The sequence below is a fragment of the Lathyrus oleraceus genome, chromosome 4, assembly GCF_024323335.1.
Source record: "Lathyrus oleraceus cultivar Zhongwan6 chromosome 4, CAAS_Psat_ZW6_1.0, whole genome shotgun sequence".
NCBI classification, from domain to species: domain Eukaryota; kingdom Viridiplantae; phylum Streptophyta; class Magnoliopsida; order Fabales; family Fabaceae; genus Lathyrus; species Lathyrus oleraceus.
Window position 1 is genome coordinate 17,447,785 of NC_066582.1, and position 24,417 is coordinate 17,472,201.

Genomic DNA, 24,417 nt, shown 5'->3' on the forward strand with positions numbered 1-24,417 from the left:
TTAGATTCTTCCTTTGAGAAGAGAGGATAATCACCCACTAGAATCCTTCTAGAACCAACAATAGACCTGTCTAGAAGTTTTGAAGGGTCAACAACATTTGTAATTAAGGACATGTTCTTCAGAGTATGTCTATTGAAATTCTTCCCAATTATAAAATCAACTTCCTTGGCCATTCGTGCAGCCATAAGCTTCTGCACCATTTTGCTTTCAAATAAGATGTCATAAATCAACCTACCCAAAGGTATCCAATCTCTCATCTTAGCAACTCCATTCCTTGTTTCCCTTAATAATTTCCCGCAGATATTTAAAAATAATTGAGGGCAGATTTATCTTGTCACCAATTGACAGATAGTACAACATGTACTTCTGATAAGTGTTAATGTAGTCTTAAGAGTTTGATGAAGGCCTGGGATGAATGCACCTAAGAATGGTCTTAAACCAGATTTTAATATTGTCATGAAGATTCTTAGAATTGGAAGAATGCTTTCCATTCTTAAAGATGACTTTTGCAATATCTTCAAGCTTACTCTTTTTGGTAAGCATACAAAAACATCACCTTCCAGAACCATAATGACCCAAAAGAGTAGCAATAGATTTCTCAGAAATGGAGATCTTGTGACCAAGTACATGTGACGTCACTTGAAGATTCGTAGCTTCAGCCAAAATCCAACTAACTCTTTGTAAACTGGTCCTTTTAAACGTTCAAAGTAACTTCTCATCCTTGAAATCTCAAGGTTCCAAACAGATCATACGCATTTGCTTCGAGGTTATCAAAGTCCACCAAATATTCACACAAAACGTTTCACTTTTCAATTGGAGTTAGACAACATGGGTTCTTGAAGTCATTCAAGTACTTGCTCTTGTTGTTGAGGTTGTTGCCGCTCTTGAATTTGTTGAGCAGATTATTCTGAAGATGTCATTATTGATGAAGAAAAGGGTTTTAGGGTTTACTAAAAGTTTCTTATGTTCAAAGAGAGAAAGTGTAGGTTGTGATAGTAGCGAAAGTGTGTGAAGTGGATTTAAATAGACGTTTTTTTGCAATCATGACATAAATAAAGAAAATATCAAAAATTTGACAAGGAGGTAAAACATGGAAGATTTTACCTAATCCTAAGATTTATTCACCCAATGTGTCATACCATTAGATCAGAAACGATTCAGTTTTCTAAGACAACTGTCTTAGAACTATTCCACTAATCAAGACTGATTGATAACTATTTAATGAAAAACTATTAAGTATCCATAAAGTAGATTTGTTTAACCAAACAAACTTTGATTGGATACATCTGAACTTATGAAACCTTCTCACTTCAGAAGACTCACACGTTTAGAACAACCAACAAAACTCAGAGTCTCATTTTTCAATTCTGATAGATTAACATTATGAGAAAAACATCTTTTTCATTCTGGACATAAGTCCATTTTTTTAAATTTTCAGAATGAAAACGAATCTATCTTCAACAAGGTTTTTTTGTAAAGATATCAGCCCATTGATGGTCTATATCAATAAATTTTAGATTTAAAATTCCCTTCTGAACATAATCACGTATAAAGTGATGATTTATCTCAATATATTTTGCTCTAAAATGCAAAATGGGATTCTTAGATAAACAAATAGCAAAAGTATTATCGCAGAGTATAAGAATGTTACTCTTATATATTTGGAAATCTTCTAGCTGAATTTTCATCTAGAGCATCTGAGTACTGCATCCAGAGGTTGCAGTGGTTCAGCTTCAGCAGTTGAAAGTGCTATTGTTGATTGCCTTTTGCTGGACCATGAGATCAGGTTATCTCCCAGAAACTGACAGCTTCCAGAAGTGCTTTTCCTCTCAATTCTGACTCCAGCATAATCAGTATCACAATAATCCACTAGCTTGTAGTCTTTACATCTTCTATAACACAAGCCAAGGTTAATCGTACCTTTCAGATACATGAAGATCCTCTTAACAACTGTTAAATGAGACTCTCTAGGATTTGATTGGAAGTGAGCACACAAACATACACTAAACAAAATGTCAAGTCTATAAGCAGTTAAGTACAAAATAGAATCAATCATACCTTTGTATACCTTTTGTTCTACCTTAGCACTTACCTCATTCTTCTCAAGGATGCATATGAGTCTTTGACATCTTGTATTTTGACATGGCAAACTTCTTCAGAAGTTCCTTGGTGTACTTGCTCTGATGCATGTACATTCCTTCTAGACTTTGATTAATCTGAATCCCCGAAAAGAACTTGAGTTCTTCCATCAGACTCATCTCAAACTTTGTCTGCATAGACTTAACAAATTTCTTGCATAAAGTAGTATTAGCATAACGAAATATGATATCATCAACATAAATTTGAGCAACAAGAATATCATTTTTGAATGACTTACATAAAATAGTTGTATCAACCTTCCCTCTGGTGAAATCATTTTCTAAAAGAAAATTGCTTAGTCTTTCATACCATGCTCTGGGAGCTTGTTTCAGACCATACAATGATTTCTTAAACTTGAAAACAAATTTTGAATTTTTAGGATTTTCACAACTAGGAGGTTGGTGCACATACACTTCTTGAATAATATAGTCATTCATAAATGCACTTTTAACATCCATATGATAGAAGATGATGTTATGATTAACAACAACAAAAATTAAGAGAAGAATAAACTTTACAACTGGTGCAAAGGTTTCTATGTAGTCAATCCTTTCTTGTTGACTATAACCTTGTGCTACCATTCAAGCCTTGTTTCTTACTATCTATTTTTAATTAAAATTTCTCTCTTTTCCTCCCCCTCTTTTAAACCAAATATATATATATATATATATATATATATATATATATATATATATATATATATATATATATATATATATATATATATATAATTCCATCACTTTCTTAGAGGTTGTCACATTATTACCAATTCTCTTTCTATATGTTTCAAAAGTGTGACCAATGGCACGAATGACACACCATCTAAATTCAACATGTTGTAAATTTTAATTGCAAATATGAAAAAAAAAACAAAATTATTTAAATTTAAATTAGGACAATTATACGAGTTAACTAATATCGGGGGATAAAAATTAAATTAAACTTAAAAAGTATAATTTTTATAAGAAAACAAAAACGAATCTATTGATTAAAAATTATATTCTTTATGAAAAAAATCTCTTAATTAAAAGTTATAATTATTATATAAAAAAAAAGCTCTCTAGACTTTTTAAATAATATACTTACCAAATGCATATTGTCTTTTATATTACCTCACATTCCCTGTACTAGAATATCATAATTAGAAAAATAATATTATTTTAATCTATTATAAAAAGAGTATTACATATTGACTTTATCATATAAATAATATATAAACTAAATATATTAATTATTTATATTTAAAAACAAAAAACAAAAAAAAAAATCTATAATAAGATCTGAGCAAATATTCATGGTATGTTTACAAGTAATCTAGTAGTCTATTTTATTTTGTTTGACTATTTTCATTTATTTATGAAATTTTAAAAAATTTAGCCAGCAAACAAAGTAAGAAAGATTCAATTGATGCGCATGTTGAAGTTGACATGACATATTTAATAATCAGGTCGGCTCTCTTTTTGTAACCGTTTCAACATTCCTCTGACCGACCAGAATTCCAGAACAAACAAACAAACGATTTTCCCGAATAGAAAAAAAACACAAAAAAGAAAATAAAAAAAAAAAAATGGAAAACAAAGGGTTACTCTTCCACGGTTACACCAGCGACTAGTAAGGAACATTTGCGGGAAACAAGACAAAACATGGACCCCACAAACAAAACACCATCGCATGAGTAACACAAAACGAAACGAAACAAAACAATGAACTCCAATCATAACAGAAACCATGATTTTGTCGTTTTCCATAACTCCTCACAACGAAACTCACTCCCCCTAACAACACACCACCACTTCTATTAGGTAATTTCATTACATTCCTTGTTACATAAGCGATTTTATACGGTTAGGTAATTTGTCGCTTTTCTTACGTGAATCAATCAAAAGCTAAAAACTACTTACCAACTTTTTTCTAACGCGTTTTTTTCTTTCTTTTTTGCTTTTCCACTCCATCGATTCAATTTTCCGTTAACGCGTTTGATTTTCGCGATTTTACAATTTTTTTTTGTTAGCAGTTTCACGAAGGTAGGTTAGTAACATAACAATCACTTTTTCTCAGACGCACACATTTCATCAATTAGAGGAACTTAGTTATTTATGTTTATCTATATGTATATTTTGATTTCATGTTTTGCTTGTGATTAATCTCTTAGGTGATTTTTGTGATTATAGATTTCGTGCTGCTATGTGGTTAGCTTAAAATTATTTATGTATCATGTGTTCAGGAATAAGTGATTATATTGTGTGTTCAAGTGAAAGGTGGGGGAAAGAAGAAACGATTATGTCTGAGAGTGATGTAACGGCGATGAAGGAGACGCTTCGCGCGCAGCAGCAGCTTCTGCAGAAGCTGTACGCGGAATTGGATGAGGAAAGAGAAGCGTCGTCGACTGCGGCTAGTGAAGCGATGGACATGATACTGCGTCTGCAAGGGGAAAAGGCTGCGGTGAAGATGGAGGCGAGTCATTATAAGAGAATGTCGGAGGAGAAGATAGGTCACGCGGAGGCGACTTTAGAGGTTTTCGAAGAGCTTATGTATCAGAAGGAAATGGAAATTGCTTCGCTCGAGTTTCAAGTTATGGCTTATAAGCATAAACTTCTAATGCTCGGTGCTGATTTTAATGCGAGTGAGTTTGAATTTCCGGAGGATCTTCTATTGAATCAAAATGGTCAAAGTGGTAGTAGTAGTACTATAAGAAGGCTCAGTTCCTTGCCGCCGATTCCGTCTAAGAATACTTTGCGAGCTAACCGGAAGAGAGATCGATCGCCAACTCCACTTCCAGTTTCAGATATGATTCATAATACAGGTGATGGCAATGACCAAGAAGTCATTTCACCGAAAATGGATTTGCCGACGAGAAAACCCATGGACTTCACATTCGGAACACTTGATTCATATTGGAACCAGATCCAAAAGTTAGATGAAAAAGTGAATGGGATATCGGATTGTAAAGAATCGGGAGTTGAAAAATATTCAAACCTGAGGAGTAGTAGAGGGAGATCGTGTTCGATATTTTCACAAGCTAGCAATAAGATAACGTTTGACAAAACGTATAGAGTACCGTTTACTACTAATGCAGATAAAGAAAATCACGTCGAAGGAACACATGATGCAGAATCGGTTGCTAGTCCTTCTTATTCGGTTAACGTGCACGATGTATTCGAAGTTCCGCAAACAAATGAAAAGCATGAAGAGATTGAACATGGGAAAAGAAGGCTTGAGAAATGGATTTCAGAAGTAGATTGCAGATTGATAAAACCAGACCCTGTGTCCGAGGAAATCATAGAATCGCATGTTAAGCACGACATGGAGAAGCTAAAGAGTGTGATGCTTAGCGCGCGTCATGAAATGAAAAAATCAAATCATAAAGATACGAAGAATGTTGTCGACTCCAACGCTGAAGCTGAGTTTCAAAAGTTGCATCAGAGAATCGATAGGCTCGAGAAGGAGAGAATTAGTACAAGGCAAGAAGAGATTAAGCGTGACAGCTATGGAGAAGAGCATTTGCGATTGTTGAAGGATATTCAGAGTCAACTCAATTCAATACAGTTAGAGATGAGAAACTGTAACAAAACCAAAAAAGCCCCGCCGAAGAGGGACGACGATGTTTCTTTTGGACCTCTTCTTCCCGAGGTAGCGTGCTTTTGCCTTTTCTTTTCTTTTCTTATTGAAGTTAGTTATTGTTGCTTGAATAGTTTCTCTTCGACGGCGAAATAATTTTTTTAAATTTGTATGAACAGGCAATGCTGTACTTTTGGATGTGATCGAATTACTAAAGAAACGACCGTCTCAGATTCTCAAAAAACCGATCAACTCAGAGCATTATTCGGTGTACATATTATACTTTGCTCACAAAAGGGATTTTCTTCGGTATAGGCAAGGTAAAATAGATCTTATGAACTGAATGTTGAATGTTAGTTACTGAAGAGTGTATATGTATACCATTTCATATAGTTGCGTATTTTACAATAGACAATACACTGACATGTGATGTGAGTTTTTTGTGTGATTCGATATAGTGGATTAAAAATGTCATGCGAAATTGACGATGTATATTTACAGACGTTATCGTGTCGTTTGTATATGTGTTGATACCTAATTCAGTCACTATCGATATTAAAGAATTAAATTATTTTCTCTTGCGAAAGAATTAGTGAGGTGATCCTTCAACCTCCCCGTCTCGTATGCTACATCTAGCATCGTCGGTCTTGTTGAAGGGTTCTGTTGCGTGCAGAGTAGTCCTAGCTCAATGAGTTCCAACATAACATCTACCCAAATTTTGTTGTCGTGCCTTGACGCGCAAGAAAGAGAGAATCTTTGAAGTGCTTGTTCAATAATGCTTTCAAGTTTGTGTGGCTGTGTGTATTGTCTCTTAACCCAATCATGCAAGCTAGAGCCTTCGTGGACGAGGACGTCGGTAGGACGTCTACTGGTCACTATTTCTAACAGAATTACTCCGTAACTGTAAACATCACCCTCAGTTGAAGCATGTTTTCCCATTCCATATTCTATCTTGTCCAATAAAATATAGTGATAAAAAAAATCAAAATTTTTTCATATAAGATATAAACAGTTTTCATAAGTTATTCGGGAGAGTTTATAAAAATAAGCTGAAAACAAATTCTGGAAAGTACATACCAGGAGCTATATAGCCAACAGAGCCACATAACAAGCCATGTGTTGAACTAAAAGATATTGAGTTACATGTCGAGTTATCGCCATCGTCGCCTTTTAGAACCCTCGAAATTCCAAAATCTGAAACCAAAGCTGTGAAATCATCATCAAGTAGTATATTACTAGGCTTAAGATCACAATGCACTACTTTCACAGGAGAGTAATGATGCAGATAACACATTCCCTCAGCTACATCACTGCAAATCTTAACCATTTGAATCACACTCAACTTCTTGATTAATTCATTGTTTCGATCGTATAAGTTCCTCTCGAGACTACCATTTGGCATCAATGGAAGAACAATAGCCTTAAATTCCTTCTTGCTGCAAATTTTAATGATCCTTATTAAATTTCTGTGCCTTATCTTTTTAAGGATCTTGCATTCGCATCTAAAGCTCCGTGATATCTCACCGTCTTTTGTTGTTTTTGTTGTTGTATCTAATACCTTAACGGCTACTCTTGTATTATCTAAGAGTACACCTTTGTAAACCCGTCCGAACCGGCCTGAACCGATGAGGCTTGAACCAGTGAACCCTCCGGTAGCTTCTCGAAGTTGTCTATAAGAAATTCTCGGATACCTGAGATCTTTTGTTTCATCATCTTCTTCATCCTCCATGTCACATCCGTCACTAACGGCTCGCTGTTGTTTTCTCACTTTTGCCTTGATTATCATGGAGTTTCTACACATGCATATCATAGGTGTGCCAAATAGTAACATAGGAACTAACAAAAGCACCAAATGATAACTGTTTTTCCTATGACATTGTTTCATGCCTTTAAATGGACCACAGAGATTATTGTTTCCTAGAAAAGAGTCTACGGTTAAAGACGAAAATGCTCCTTTGTTTGAGACATTTCCTGAGAATTTGTTGAAAGAGAAGTTAAGTGTTTTGAGATAGGAACAAAACTGAAGAGACTCTGGTATTGTTCCATTCAATTGGTTTGAAGATACATCAAGTGATTGAATATAAGACAATTGTCCTAAAGAATTAGGGAGAGGACCCTCTAAGGAATTACCAGAAAGATTAAGATATTCTAATGCTACGCAATTTTCGAACTGTGGTGGAATACTTCCAGAGAGATTATTCATGGATACATCAATGGCTAGAACCATATCCATTTTGGTTAGTTCTAATGGTAAAGGACCTTGTAACTCGTTGTTCGATAAATTCAAGTATAGTTTCAAGCTACTCAATGCTGCAACTTCTGAAGGAATCATCCCTGTGATTCTGTTATGAGACAGGTCTAGAATCTCCAAATTCGCACATTTTCCTAGACTCGGAGGAATTGTTCCGGAAAGTTTGTTGTCGTAAAGTAAAAGCCTTCTTAACTGAGGGAGTTTGGAAAAACTATCCGGTATCGAACCAGAAAGCCTGTTTTTCGACAAATCAAGTAGTCCAAGATGCTTGATATCGCCGAGAGTTGAAGGAATTTCACCAGATAGATAATTGTTCGACAGGTAAATTCTCTCTAGCCTAACAACCTTGCATAGGCTTCGAGGGATTGTTCCGTTAATTCGGTTACTAGACAACTTCAAGAAAGTTAAATTGACGAGGTTCGAAATGTGAGGTGGTATAGAGCCATGTATGAGATTCTCTTGTAGGTGAAGATGTTGCACACCGGAAGGAAGACTACCTATAATACGAGGAAGCTTCCCGCCGAGACCGTTTCCGGCCAATTCAAGTTCTTGAAAGTTCGACGAGTTCATCAAGGAAGCAAAGAAAGGTTCAAGGTTAGTGTTACCATCATGGGTAACAAAATTGTTATATGATAAGTAGAGGAATTGCAAATGTGGAAAATTACATATAATCTTAGATGGAAGTTCACCACTCAACATGTTTGACTCCAAATCAAGCCATTTAAGCTTGGTAGAGTTTGAAAGAGCCAAAGGAACTTGTCCTACAAGTTTGTTAGACCAAAGTAATAGAAACTTAAGCTCTTTAAGCACACACTTATTATTGTTTAATGGAATCTCTCCCACTAATGAATTATTAGAGAGATCTATATAACTCAATGAAGTTCCATTACATAAAAGTGATGGAGGAATCTCTCCCTCAAGTTGATTGCTTCCCAAGTCAAGGTAATACATGTTGTGCAATGAACCAAATTCTAAAGGAATGTTCCCTTGAAGAAAATTCCAAGATAGACTAAGTTCTTGAAGATGAACTAAATAGCCTAATTCTCTTGGAATGTGACCCGTCAAATGATTTCGAGAAAGGTCGAGAATTTGCAATGAAGAGAGGTTAGCAAGAGAAGGGGATATAGTTCCTGTTAATGATCTTCCACTTAGATCAAGCTCTATGATCCTTCTATTATTACTCGCATTGTTGCATTTTACACCAGACCAATCGCAAACATGATCAACATTCGATTTCCAACTCGTTAGCGCGTTTTCGGGGTCGAAAATAATGCATGACATGAATGAAACAAGTGAGTTTTTATCATTCACAAGGCCAATATCAATATGTTCCTCCACAAGAACTCTAGAATGAGTATGAACAATGACAAGGAAAAAGAACAGAAACATTGTAAGCTTAAAAGAACACATCATGAATCAATGCACTATTATGTTGAAAGAAACTAAGAAATGTGTGAGTTGAGGTTGAAATTGAATTGTAGCTTTATAAAAGGAAGAAGAAGTGATGAAAAAATTGACTTGTTTCATTGTTTGTGCCTAACTGAGGTTTGTGGCTTATGATGTTTGACTTATAAAAAAATAAGATATGACACGTGAGTAGGATTTTTGGCTGATTAGCATTAATAGTAGTGGATGATGTGCTGTTAATAAGGATAATCTTGATTAATAGGGATTATGATTATGAGCTGACAATGTTGATATATTGGTAAATTTGTCGGCTGTAATGTTATTATGTTTGATTTGGTTACTTAGAAAGAAGTGTCTGAGTGAAATTTAAGCATTTTTTTATGGTAGAAAATGTTACTACTACGTGCACATTTGGCAAAGATACAATGAATTCATCCATAGATGTATCAATTATTCGAAATTGCAACTCAATTAGAAAGAATAAAAAACTAATCAACTTTTTTCTTCTTCTTGTAGATCGATGATATTTCAATTAGTGATGGATAAATGGGATGTATGTTTAAACTCACGCTCTTACAATTGAGTCTTACAATCGAGTCTTTACATAGTTATCAAACTAAAAAGAGCAAAAACTAAACAAAGAAAAAGAAGAAGTTAATGTCAAACTTAAAATGAGATACGGATTTTTTAATACATTTAATACATTGTATATATTATCATGATATCATATAAAAATATTAAAAATATTTTTAGATTCCAGAGACGTATTTCCGGACGCACCTCAAACATATACAATCTAGATCATTTTTGAGTGACGCTCTATGAATGCGTCTTTTTGACTCGAAGATGCATCTCCGAAAATTGTCCGTAGATGCATCTCCGTAGCATATTGAATCAGAAACAGAAGTAGAAAACCATAAAGTTCTATTTTGACAAAATAAAATTAAAATTCATAATATAAAATAAGCATTACATAGATGATGTTAACATAAAATCAGACATTACATTTCAATATTCAGGTGGTGGCTTCAACATCTTCACAATATCTTCGATTGTTCTTGAAGTCGTCGCTTCCACCTCGATCATAACTTTTATTTCAAAATGGAAAAATGTATTCCACACAGCCCTTACATTTACATCTGTCTTGAGCTTATAGTTGTTGAACTCAATCTTGTTTTATTGTTAATTGACGGTGAACGGTACTTTAACTTCACCATTTTTCGATTATCTCTATTAGGTATGAGTTTCAAAGTCTCATATGCAAAAGAGATGTACTCATTTATCTTAAATTTTCGCTCGAGTGTCACGCTAGAAAATGGGACATTTGCGACGTATCGGATGATGTTCATTTGTAACATTTTCTATTTGTATGAAATAAAAAACATGAGCCTATATTTATAGAAGTTGTTGACAAATATGGACCTCAAAAATTCTATCTTGTATTAGTGGAGGTTTCAGAAACATAATCGTTATCATCCAAAAATTTCAATAGTTCTTGCATTTCACTTCTATCCCCCATTAACACATTTTTATTTTGGTACCGAATATTGTACACTTGTTTGATATTTGAGATATTTTTGGGTCTTTTACGTTTCAAAGTTGCAAGTAAGTTCTTCGATTGAACCAAATTGAATGTCATATCTGAAACACATTCCTTCTCTTCCGGCATGAGGCGACACACAATTGGATTATCGACTAACTTTTCACACAAATCATGGTTATGTAAACCACATATGACATTAAATATCCATTTCTTATTTGTCAACATATAACCACGCAACATAAAGGGACACTCACATTTCTTTAATCAGTGTCATCTCGTTTAAATTTTTGGAGAAGAGGTTTATATTTCCCACTTCTTTCGCATTTCATTGTCACAAATGCATCTCTTCTATCCAAACCATTATCAGACCTTCCGATTACCACACCATATCACAGTTTGGAGGCCTCTATATGAATTCATTGAAGTATTTGATCACGAAATTCAAACTCTTGCTCATTTTTAAATTGGTTTCCAGCACCTACCTTCTTCACAACAACATTTTTGACATCTGGAAAAATAACATGTTTGGGGAAAACATTGGGGTGCAACGTATCTAATAAAAATAGTTACAATAAAACACTCAAAGACTGCTAATATTATAAACAAAGTTGAAAAAATATTAACAGACAGTCTACATAGATGTATCTCCAGGCGAGTTCATATAGAATCTGGAGACGTATCTCCAGATAAAACGAATGTTTTTCAAACATAAAACAAGTTTAATGTGAGCAATGAGGCTTGATATAAATGATATTTACCTAAAAATTTAGCTTCTCTTACTCCATTTTACGTGATGGAACACAAAAATGAAGATTTGGAGTGAAAATGTTGATTGAGAATGAAATGGTTTTTTGGACAGGGTTTTGAGTGGAAAACAAATATGGGTATGTGATTATGTAAGTAGATCTCCAGAATAATTTTTTGTTTTAATCTGGGGTGAAACTCATTTGGTGCGTCATAAAGTGGTGCATGGTGCTTCAAGATATGTATCTCCGTAATTTGATGGACATTTTTTGTTTTCCATAGGGTGTTTTTCCACCCCATAGGATGGGATAAGAAATCCCCAAAAATTCCACGTTTATCGATTTCATTGTGATTCCAGTTGAATAAATCTCATTGCACAAACAAACATGTCTTGGGCCAAGACGACTTTTTGACATACGACCCAAATGAAGGAAAATTTTGAAGAGGATTTCATAATGCACCCTTTATATTTCTTAGCCACCACGCGAAATTATTTAAATTCCCCTAGATTTCGAAGATGCATCTTCGGACGCACCAAATTCTGAATGAACATTGAAATATTACAGAGATGCATCTCCGTAATAATTTAAAACATACTATACATCATACTCAGAAACCATTATACATGTGAATTGGACCGGAGATGCATCTCCATGAATATTCCAGAGATACATCTCGGTAATGTACTAGAACATAATTTTTCATGTTAAGTTATGTTTATGTGTATTTAGATGCAGATTTAAACCATACCATACAATTAAAAATCAAAAGCAGACGTACATAAATTCAGATGATCCAAAAATGTCATATATATATATATATATATATATATATATATATATATATATATATATATATATATATATATATATATATATATATATATATATATATATATATATATATAAGACCAATAAAGTAAAGTAGTTTGATGTCAAAATAAAATACAGACCATAGTACTACTACTATATACTAGTATACTATTATGTATGTCTGACTACCTCTCCTCTACCTCGTCGGCCTTCAATCCCCCCTTCCTCTGGCGCTGTTTCCGATACATCAATGCCCTTCGTGCCTCTATCATGAGGACGTACATAAATTCAGATGATCCAAAAATGTCATCTCTTTATCTCTCTCTATCTCTCTCTATCTCTCTCTCTCTCTCTCTCTCTATATATATATATATATATATATATATATATATATATATATATATATATATATATATATATATATATATATATATATATATATATATATATATATATATATATATATATATATATATATATATATATAAAAGACCAATAAAGTAGCATGATGTCAAAATAAAATACATACCATAATACTACTACTATATACTAGTATACTATTATGTATGTCTGACTACCTCTCCTCTACCTCGTCGACCATCAATCTCCCCGTCCTCTGGTGTTGTCTCTGATACATCAATGTCCCCCGTGTCTCTATCATGATGGCATCTAGGACCTGGCTCACATCAGACCCATCAGGAAAGATACATCTATCAATGCATCCTTGCTTAATATCCATAATATGATGACATCTAGGCAAGACATCTTCATCATGATCTAAATGTGTATGTTCATCCTCAAGTATCTCCTGATGAGTTGGCCTAGGTCAGTCTCCTAGAGAAGCATGCACCATGTACGGATGTGACACCCTAAAGAACCATTTGATGTACCATTTCATGTAGCTCTATTCGTTCACGACTATGATACTATGTGTCTCCTCTAGTACCAGATGACTCTCATAATCATCAAACATGTCAGTTATCTGTCTACGTGTCAAAGTAGGAGGAGCAGAGACAACAGGGTGTTTGGGAATGGTTTGAGTGTAGTCAAAGTGCCTAATTACGCGCTTGAGAAAATGAGGAGCAGTGAGACGTGATCCGCATGCCAACCATTCAGAGTATAACACTATCTCGTCAAATGGTTGTGTCTGACGGTGATCTACATAGTTGTTGAAGTTCATGTCCTTGGCAACCAAATGGTCAAGATACATTCTGAAAGGCTCAGTCACATGGTTCCCTCTGAGTGGAGAAAAAATAGTAGCACGAGGCATATCCTCAGTGTAAGTCTCAATACTCGCCCAACTGGAGATGCGCGGGAAGTACTGGAGGATCCAAGCTTGAAATGAAAAGTTTGAATCGCACAAATTATCAGTAATGGATTTGCAAAAATGAAATAAAAATGACAAAGAGACATTAAAAGACCAATAATTTTTACCATCAATAGAGTCACACTGCCTGTGACCTGCTTCGTCTTCCACATATAACCCTCTCTCAACTTTGAGTACATGCAGATCAAACAAGCGCCCCCCAATTATACTCATGGATCTGCTTGAAATCCAGGAAGTACCATAGGTATATGACATCTGTATAAGTGGAACTCTTGTCTACAAAAATGGAAATGCCAACCAAATATAGCAGGTATGCTCTCATAGCATGGACTATGTGGAGTGTCACCTGCTCATCACCACCTGCAACATATTGTGCTCTCAGGATCTCAGTCTCATATACCTTCTTCAGATATTCAAACCTAGATGAGCACCCATGGTCTTATCCAACCCGTCCTTCGCCTCCCTTGGGTCATCCCCCAGATAGTCTACCATCATCTGATGTGCCTCATCTTTGGTAATCCTTTCATGATTTATGAGTCTCCCCCTAATAGAAAGATGTAGCAAACACGAGACATCATCGAGTGTGATAGACATCTCACCGAGCGGGAGATAAAATGATGAGGTCTCCGAGTATCATCTTTTCCCGAATGCATTAAGCATCTTGTGGTTGACCGTACTATAATCGGTCATGCACAAGTCCTTCAGGCCGAGTAAAGATAAAATTTTCTGAATCTAATCCTCATTCGGCTGAGGCAAGGCAACAATCTTCCATTCGTGGTTAATAAACTTTTGCGGATCACGCTCCTGAAAAAAAAAATCAATGTCAGAAATTTGTCAATTAAAATTAACGTAAATAGAAAATAGTGAATCCAACTAAAGCTACCTCTTGGTCTCAGATATGTCTTGCAAATGCCAAATTAACATGGGCTCCTCTAAATGCCTCTGGCTCAGCATCCGCAACAGCCTCACTCTTCGGAAGTGGCATTGGATCAACAACATCAGCAATAGGAGGTGGCACGGACTCAGAATCATCTGCAGTAGGAGGTGGCACTGGTGAATCCACTACCTCAGGCTCTTGAATAGGGGAAACCTGGCGCATGCGAGAGGATTGAGGGAGTGATGTGTCAAATGGTAAATCTTATCTTCTATGGGAAGAAGAAGATAGAGTGGCATGAGGAGAAGCACGAGCCCCAGAAGTAGATGGCTTTGCATGATTAGAGGGACCAGGAGCATGCTGACTCTTCTCCCTCCATAGTGATGCGTGTTGAACAACCCTCTCGTGCCTCAGTATATCGCGTCTATCATTATTATGTCTGTAAGTTAAAGTGAAGTAGAAAATTAGTGTATGCAAACAACACCACATGCAAGAAAATAAAAATAAAAAATACTGAGAAAACTCCGGAGATACATCTTCGGAATCTAGGAAACTAAAACGTTAAAAAATTCCGGAGATGGATCTCCAAATTTCTGCAACTCAGGAGTTGCGTCAGTGGCGTGAATGTACCCCATGCAATCTCAAAAAAATATGTTTTGGTCATCCTTTTCAGCCAACAAACGTCTAATACACTATGTCTAAACTATCATAAATGTCATTTCTACTCATTTCTAACCTTAATCATTGATTTCTACTCATTTACATAAAAATTTAAAAAATTATCAAAAACTCAAAAAACTTAGAAAAGATTGATGTTTTGGAGTTGTTTCTGATGTTAGAGGTGTTGAATTGGAGTTCCCTTGAGTCTTGTTGATTGAGTTTTGACTTGGTTTAGAGAAAAAAGTTGAGAGAGTTTGAATAAAATGAAAAATAAGAAAGGAGAATGGTTTGACGCGATTTAATCTCCAAAATATTATGGAGATACTTCGCTAAAATATTTTAATATTAAATATTAAATATTAAATATTAACTACCATTTCTGACGCATTTTTTTTGTTAGTCTATATAACTATTAAATATTTAATATTTGACTGTAAATAGAGTTTTTGGTGCCGTCCAATTTCCATAGAGTTTATGGTGCATACATATCTTTAATCACTTTTTTCAAAGTCCAACTAACAAAATGAGAATTACACATAGACAAATATTGACTTTTCTTTCATTTAAAAATAAACCCGTTTTCTGAATGCTTTATATTATTACTAGTTATAAAACCTTTCTTTCATAAGCTGTTTAAAAACGAGGTTGTTGTCACATGAGCTTTTCCCCCACAAGACATAGACATCTCAAATCAATTAATTAACTTTCTCAATCCCTCCAAAAATAGAACTTTGCCAATTTATTTCAATATAAATGAAGCAATTGAAATTCATTAATTATAATTTGTTTTTTTATTGAATCGCATCATTTTCATTTTATATATTTTAAAAGGCCATGTGATGGAGATTTGGACAAGAAAAAGAGATTTTTTTTTTGAAATAACTATAATTTTTAAAATAAATTTCAAAATAATAATTTTAAAAAAAATTCCAAAATAACTACTTTTCAAAACAGATGTGTAAGATGAACTAACGCATCCATTTTGAATCAAGAGGAGGCGCCAGCTTGAGTGGCGCATGCATTGGAAGCCTCGTGAAGAGGCGCCAATGCATTTGGCGCATGCTTATTGCGTGTGGTGTATGCGTCAATTTATTTGGCGCATACACCCTTGTATTATTATTTTTTTAATTTTTAATTTTCTTATTAAATAATAAAAAATAATGTAAAAAAAATTATTCATGATATAATAAATGTTACATGGGATTGACAAAAATTTAATGGCCGACTTGATCGAAACGTCCCCTATTCCACATCCAGGTGCGTTAGTTTGTCTTCGAGGTCTCCCATAATTTTCCTGAGGTATATTGGGTTTTTGCGTACTGACCTGATCGAATGATGGCTGGTGTGAAGGTCTGGCGGAAGTTCCAGCGGTATTTGATAGATGTGTCATCATTTGTTCCCAATATCTGGGGGGCTTTGGCCAACGGCGCTTCCGTAATGGAGTTCGGTGCCCATGTCATCGTAGTTAGGTCGATGGGGGTTGGGTGGATTGTGGACGGTATAGTTGCCCGAATTGGAACATTTAATCATTTTGGAAATAAAGCAATGATTCCTGAGGTGTACTATAGTTAAACAATGGTTGTGTGTTAAGCAATGTTTTTCCATATATATATATATATATATATATATATATATATATATATATATATATATATATATATATATATATATGGAAAAATTCTGGTGTGGTTAAAAGCCACACTATGCATCAATGTGCATCCGTCCATATGCACCAACCCGAAAATAAAGCAATGAAATTATGGAGAGAAAAAAAACAAACATGAAATTTAAATATATGTTAAAATCACATGTTTAAATGAAACAAGAAAACCGTCAATTATGTGATTTAGAGTTAAAATTGACCATAAATTACATCTCTTTTGGATGAATATTATTGTTATTACTTGGAATTGAATTGAATTGATCGGTATAAATCATTATATTTTAACTTTTTATTTGAAAGCTTGTTTATTAATATTATAAATTTGTTTTGAAATATGATAAGTTAAATTAAACATATCAATAAATAGGGATACAATGAGTCTCCATCCATTCTAAGTCTATTTTGACTTTTAAATCCACTTAATAAATGATGTATTTAGACTATATATAAGTGAGATACACCAATTATTCAATGAAACTAAAATTCAAAAGTTGCTTATAAAAGAGAATGGAAGGAGTAGTTTTGATTGTTTTGTTATTGATATGAATTGCATAAATCAAAAGATTCTTTATGAGGTTACACAGATTCAAAATAATCCTAATTGCATTATAGTTAGCATGGCCAATCCTGGAGTGTCAATAATAAATTATTGGATTGGTAACATACATGTTTGTAACAATATTATTCATAACTTGATGCAATATTTAATTTGTAGTATGGACTTTATGACTCGATGATCTTAGGGTCAGAGATGAAAACCAATCAAACCATTTGACCAATAAAACCCTTCTAACAAGACAACATTAGATACTTGAGATTTGAGATTAACATCAATTAGGGGTGATATTCAAAGTAAGTTTTATTATCTTTAGAAAACTTCAAGACAGGTAGTTGCCTTTTCTTATTTTCTACTCTTCCCATCTCCTTTCTATATTATTTTACTAAAGCTTCCTCAGTGCCTTCTGAGTGAAAAATACTTGTGAAAATTTAGGTGTACTTGTGTTCGTGCTTAAGTGTTTTTTTATCAAGAATGTGATTATCTTGGTTGATATCTTTGCTTCTTGGGATTGTCTAGGTAAAATCTCTATTTGGTTTTTCAGTTTGTCCTTATAAAATCTATGTTTAGTTCACGAGCTTAGCCGTCAAAAGTTGTGTTTGGTTCGGGGAGACCAACCTGTGTAAAATGTCTCATTTGTTGTAATAAGGTTTGTGGGCATATTCATACAAACTCAATACATTATTTTAGTAAAACTCTCAAAAATAAATTCTTCGAGAGACGAGTAGGCTAAGTGGTAGGCCGAACTGTTATAAATCATGATGCATCTCTTTATCTATATCTCTTTAATTTGTTGTTATTTAATTTATATTCCTCTCTAAACCCTTCTTTCTATTTTCCGCCACTTTGTGGCTGCACTAACATAAATTGTTTTTAAATTAAAATATTTTTCAAATTAATCATGATTTATTCACTTCACAATTCACCTCTTTCTTATGTTTGGAGTCACTTGTTCAACAAGAGGTACTTGTTGAATATACAATTGTGAGAGAAGAAGAATTTGCTCACGTGGTGGTTATGAGAGACTCAATGTTTCCTCTTTGGAAATTATGGATGCCTGCTCATAACTCCAAGACTGGATTATAAAGAAGACCTTTGGGCCCGAAGAAGCAACTTCTCCTACTTTTTTCTCATGAACATGGGAGTAAAGGGAGACCAGTTTCTCCCCAAATTATAGGAGAGAGAAATTTCCCTTTTGATTGATACTTCATAACTATTACTCCCTAAACACCTTGTAGGTCACATGTATCAAGTGTTCGCCCAACCTTCCTACATCTAACTTGCTTTTGGCACGAGTTATTTTATCATGGACTGTCCATTTTTTATGCCCAAATAAATTATCACAGTCCAAAATTATTTTATATGTTTTATATTTTAAATTTGACGTAAAATTTCAGGACTATACTAAAAATAAAATAAATCATAAAAATAAGAGAAAATGTGTAGTATATTTAGAAAAATAAATCTTCAATTTGGTCATTCTATTATCATTCTTTCTCTAATGCTTAACCCTAGCCACAAGTTTTTCAACAAGAACTAAGCATTGGTTCACATATAAGTTTTTACTAGTGAGGGGGACTCCCAGGTATTTGAGGGGGGGGGGGGGGTGAGAGGAGGGGGAGGGGGGATTCAATGTGCTTAGTTAGGTCTTGGATTTCTTACTTTATGTTGTTATCAATATTACCAAAGTAAACCTTACACTTTTTAGGGTTTACTCTTAAGCTAGTTAATGTAGAGAAATATTCAAAAGCATTCATGATAAGTTGAATGGATCTCTTATCTCATATAGCAAACAACAATAAGTCATCAATAAAATTGAGATTGACGATGTTCAATTTTCCACACTTTGAATGAAAATTAAAATATGGTATTTACTTTAGCTTTTGGAGAACCCTGTAAAGATATTCCATAATGATAACAAAGAAGAGGGGGATGGGGTCTCCCTACCTCATACCTCTCTTTGCCTTAAGATATCTTATGTGTTCCCCATTAATCCTAAATTTGTAGGATACAATGGTGATAGTTAAAATGATCCACCTGACAAACTTACTAGGAAAATTGAGCTCAACTAATATGGTTTCAAGGGGCCTTCATTCAGCTGTATCATAGGACAAAAGCAGCTCGGCACACCTCCTTTTGTAGCATAGCCTTTGATGAGCTCATGAGCTAAAAGGATATGGTCATGTATATGCTGACCTAGGATAAAAGCAGCTTAGCTCTAATTAATAATGCTTGTGAGAATTTTTCCTATTCTACTAGTCATAATCTTGTAGATAACCCTGTAGATTATTATGCAACAAGAGATAGGTATATACTCTTTAATTGTCTTTGTTGCATCATTCTTTGGTATGAGAGTAACAAAAGTTTTGATAACAACTTTTTACATTTTCTCCTTATTAAAAAATTCCTTCACTGCATTGATTACATCCCCTTTAGTAGTTTCCCAAGTGGCTTTAAAGAAGTTTGTTCCATAGCCATCAGGACTAGGAGACTTAAGGTCATTGATGCCTTTGAGGGATTTCATATTTTCCTATTCACTAACTTGGGAGATTAAGTTGTTTCTTTACTCCATGTTCAGTTGATTTCCTTGTCTCATAGCCATATTCTCAATACCTTTGAGATCTCTAGCAGTTGTTCCCACTAGGTTTCCATAAAACTCAAGACTTCCTCTTCAATTTTTGTTTGAGTTATGGTGATGGTTCCATCACTAGTATGCAGGGTATTCATTTGAGTTTGTATTTGTCTTTCTTTTAGGTTTTCATGGAAGAAAATATTGTTACCATCTCCAAGCCTTAACCAATCAATCTTAGCTTTTTGCCTTAAAAAATTTTCCTGCATGTTTCTCCAGTTGATAACCTAATCAGTGTACTTTTTTACTGTCTTAACTTTTTTAACATTCATGTTATCTCGAGCTAACTGATGTTGAGACTCATTTAGCTCCTTCCTAGCTTTCTCAATATGCATATGAACTTCATTAATAGGTTTACTCATTTTATTGATGGTGGGTTGCAAACTCAGAAGCTTCCTCCATAAAATATGCATTGCAATACCTTGCAGGTTCTGGTTCCAGTTATCTGCAACCATTTTTTGGATCCCCTCCATCTCAATTACTGCAATCTAAAATTTGAAGTGCTTTTTCCTGGGTTGAAACTTCTCGGTACCTTGCAAATAAAGCAAGGCATGGTCTGACACCCCAAGTTCCATAATCTTCAAATTAGTATCAAAGTGTTATTGGTTCCAGTCAAGGTTGCCCAGCACCCTGTCAATCCTAGAATATATGATGCTTTTGGTATGCTTGTTGGACCCAGTTTAATAGTCTACAATGCTATCTTTCTCATCCAACTCAGTTCTCTCCATCATTTTGACTAAGATCAGTGTATTCGACTTCATGGATTGGATTGCCACCAGTTCTATTTTGGGCCTTGAGAACGTTGTTGAAATCCCCTAACAAGAACCAAGGTCTTATCACTCTTTTATGCAAATCATTTATGTCTTTCCAAAGATTTTATTCCTTTGCTCCAATGTGTTAAAATCATATATGGCAGTACACCATGCTTTCAAGTCAACTTTCAGTGTGTAAATGCCATAGTGAATTAGTTAAGTTGTACAAGATTCATATTTGATATAGACTCTAGTAGGGTCCCAGAGCACCCAAATATTACAAGTCTCATGTATTGAGTAATTGTCTAAAACTGTCCATTTTTTACCCAGGTTCTTCCTAATATCTTCAGCTTTACTATATTTAACTATAGTTTCAACTAAAATAGCTATCTCAAGTTTTATATGATTGAGACAGGAGCCTATCTCTCTACATTTACCTGGATTATTTAACCCCCTAACATTCCATAAAATGATCATTATCCCTTTTCAATGGCCACTAAAGGATCGCTTCAAATCCTTAGTGTATAAAACTCATTTTGACAAGTGATTCCCTCAACCTTCTTTAGGGTGTTCTCTATGATGACACTCTTTGCTTTGTTCCTCCCATTTGTATTTACTAGCTTCCAACCAGTGCTTTCTTATTCCTCTACTGTTGAGGATGTTGTGGCTTCCTTCACCTTTGTGATTACTTACATGCACGATGATGGTATGGACATGTGAAGCTAGCGGAAATATACCTGAACGTATCGTATGCTCGAACATACAACAGAGTCGTTATCTAACGTATCGCTTATCTTGTTGAGGGTTTTATCGACTATTTCCCCTCGCCTATCTGATAGAGGCACATAAATAAAATTCGGTGGTGACTCTTCTGATCTTTTGTTCAGTCCGTCCTGTTCACTCGCTATTCTGAAAACCCGGTGGCAACAACTGGCGACTCTGCTAGAGAATCGGTTTTCCCTAAGCGAGTCTAACCTAGTTTGAGTTGTTTCTTTTTTTTTTACATACATAGAGGTTTATCTATTGTTCATTTTTTCCTGTATATATTACTTTTATTGCTAACCTTTGTTTCTTGTCTTTGTTTGATCGTTGGTCCGTAACTATGATCTCGTGACAAAAAATTGGAAGCAATTATGATTGCAAAGAGAACCTTATGTAAAAGACTTTCCACCTGAGTCTGAGAGTTTGCTTGAGATAGGAGAGGTTGAGTAGTATTGGTATGCGAGGTGCCTTCATCGTTAGGGTCATACAAGAACTTCACTTAGTGGTAGATTCTCTTAAAGGGATTGATGATCATCGTGCTTTTGGCATAAGCATCCTTTCCTTTACTAGAGTCGGTGACCCTAAAACCCCTTTTGTAGAACCTTTAACCATGGTCAGCCTAGACCAATGGTCGTGTATTATAGGCCACCGAGGTGCCTTCCTTGTAAGGGTTGATACGAAAATCTAACTTAGAGTAGATGACTTTAATGGAGCTGTCGTCTGACAAGTAAATTGACATAAGCGACTAACAGTTAAGGAAGTCCATGACTCTAGGGGCAAAGTCTTACACCCAATTTTCCAAAAGCCCTAGATCATACAAAGCGAGAACCATGGTTTTCAAAGCTGTCATTATTAAACTCCATGCTTCGTCACAATGATCTGAAACCTTGAACCCATGCCTAAGATCTGTGGAAATAAATAAAAACCAATCATTCATTCATACATTCATCATCAAAATAATAAGCAAAGCTCTTAAATATTTTCTTTTGTTCAAACGCATAATAGCAAGACCTTTTACTGAAATAATCATGGATACTTCAACAAGGAAAAGCACCTCTACCTTCCGATTAAAGAGTCCTGACATCAGCTCATTGAAGGTCCTCAGCTCAAATGTAACATCCCTCAAGGACAACAAGTTTAGAGCCAGTTTTGGGAACATCATAGATATTTTGACCGAGAAAGTTTATTATGGTGCTATCACTACAATGGCCCAATACTACGACGTCCCTTTAAGATGCTTCACTTTCCCGACTTCCAAATCTCTCCAACCTTGGAAAATATCGAGAGACTCCTCAACCGATCAATCAAAGAAAACAACCTATTTCCTAAGCTGGAAGAAGGTTTCTGTTTGATCGAGCTCTCACTCACCTTGGGTATCAACACCAACAAGCTAATGGCCATTTGGGTAATTAAAGGTTCAGTTAAGGGTCTAACCCAAAAGTTCCTCAAAGCCCATGCATGGGAAATGTTAAAGGAAGAAATATATGACTTTTGTAGTGAAACCTTGGCACTCCTGATTCACGGGATTATTCTTTTCCCAAATGTGGACAAGTTCGTGGATCACTTGGCAGTTGAAGTCTTTTTAACAAAGAATCTTGTGCCTTTTCTACTTGCCAACTTCTATCATACCTTTCATACAAGGCATGAGAAGAAGGGAGGTACTTTCCTCTTATGTGATCCTCTGTTGCATATATGGATGAGGGACCACATGCCTTAACGTGAGCCTTTTACTCAAAGAAATATGACATGGCCTCAGAAGTTCGCATCTCTCTCTGCCAACTCAATTTTATGGTACAAGGGATAATGGGATACAAAATACCTCATTGCAAGATGAAGAGGGTTCCCAAATGTACCCTTAATAGGAATGCAATGTTGCATCAACTACAACTTTGCTATACTCAAAAGACAGCTAGGGTATGCCATGTTAAGTCCTCTTGAGGAAAGAGACTTCATTCCCTTTGTCATCAACATTGTAGACCCACTCAATTCAAATGTGAAGAGAGTGTGAAAAGCTTGGACAAACATAGTCCTATTGACCAAGAATAAGATAAGAAAAACATCCTAGCCAAGGAACCTAACTATGTGTGGGTAAAAGAGAGGGATAAGGTTGTTAATATGCCATTTTGTTTGACCATTCTTCACTCCCGTTGGTGCCCGAGCCCGAGCCTATCCTACAAGAGGACATGGACAAGCTTACCAACCAAATCAAAGAGTTTGAGTTGGAGAACACTTAATTATGAGTCCAACTAAACCGTGCCAAGAAACGTAACCACGTCTTGGAAGATAAGGGTAATCAAGTTTGTGAAAAATTTGAGGATAGTAAGAAGAGGCTCTGAATAGCCAAAGGAAGGAGAGTTGGGTTGGTGGATCTCTACAAGAAGATAATTCTGAGCTAGACTTCCACAATGATAGGTTGGATCGAGCATTTCGAACTATCAAAGACCTTGAGAAAACTGTTAAGAGGTCAAATGCTATGAAGAAAGAAGTGAGGAAAGACTATGAATCCCATATCCTCGAACTAAGGACCACTCTCAAAGAGTGTAGGGACCTCATATATAAGGAACAATCAGAGAGAGAGAAGATTCAGCGAAGCTTCTTGCGCGAGCAGTTCAATCTTGGACGAGCTTACGAGCAAATCAAGAACCTGAGGAGGGAGATCTATGACTAAGCCTGTGTGGAGTTGCAAAACAACTGTTGATATTGGGAGGAGCGTTGCCATGGAGCCGAAGTTTCCATTGCT

The 24,417-nt window shown here is 35.1% G+C and overlaps 2 protein-coding genes across 6 annotated transcripts; one reads left to right on the forward strand and one right to left on the reverse strand.

Annotated features, from left to right (window-relative positions):
• The first annotated feature begins 3,787 nt into the window (after positions 1 to 3,787).
• Positions 3,788 to 6,199, forward strand: LOC127138463 (uncharacterized). Of its 5 annotated transcripts, none has more exons than XM_051064922.1 (3): positions 3,788 to 3,941; positions 4,364 to 5,769; positions 5,877 to 6,199. In XM_051064922.1, exons 2-3 carry the CDS (start codon positions 4,420 to 4,422, stop codon positions 5,898 to 5,900), a joined length of 1,374 nt encoding a protein of 457 aa, XP_050920879.1. In that variant the 5' UTR covers positions 3,788 to 3,941; positions 4,364 to 4,419; the 3' UTR covers positions 5,901 to 6,199. The 5 variants fall into 5 exon arrangements, with proteins under 5 accessions (XP_050920879.1, XP_050920880.1, XP_050920877.1 ...); XM_051064923.1 differs by lacking the exon at positions 3,788 to 3,941 and adding an exon at positions 3,951 to 3,988; XM_051064920.1 differs by lacking the exon at positions 3,788 to 3,941 and adding an exon at positions 4,001 to 4,163.
• On the reverse strand, positions 6,055 to 9,389 carry LOC127138462 (putative leucine-rich repeat receptor-like serine/threonine-protein kinase At2g24130). Its single transcript, XM_051064918.1, has 2 exons — positions 6,775 to 9,389; positions 6,055 to 6,644 (listed from the first exon to the last, which is right to left on the reverse strand). The coding sequence occupies exons 1-2, from the start codon at positions 9,359 to 9,361 to the stop codon at positions 6,253 to 6,255; spliced, it is 2,979 nt and encodes a 992-aa protein (XP_050920875.1). The 5' UTR covers positions 9,362 to 9,389; the 3' UTR covers positions 6,055 to 6,252.
• Between the last annotated feature and the right edge of the window lie 15,028 nt (positions 9,390 to 24,417).

Excerpts from the sequence above, each read along its gene's own strand:
- LOC127138463 (XM_051064919.1), top strand. The coding sequence starts at position 4,354 with ATGTGTTCAGGAATAAGTGATTATATTGTGTGTTCAAGTGAAAGGTGG. Across the intron at positions 5,770-5,876 it reads TTGGACCTCTTCTTCCCGAG|GCAATGCTGTACTTTTGGAT; the intron begins GTAGCGTGCTTT and ends TTGTATGAACAG.
- LOC127138462 (XM_051064918.1), bottom strand. The coding sequence starts at position 9,361 with ATGATGTGTTCTTTTAAGCTTACAATGTTTCTGTTCTTTTTCCTTGTC. Across the intron at positions 6,645-6,774 it reads TGTTGGCTATATAGCTCCTG|AATATGGAATGGGAAAACAT; the intron begins GTATGTACTTTC and ends TGGACAAGATAG.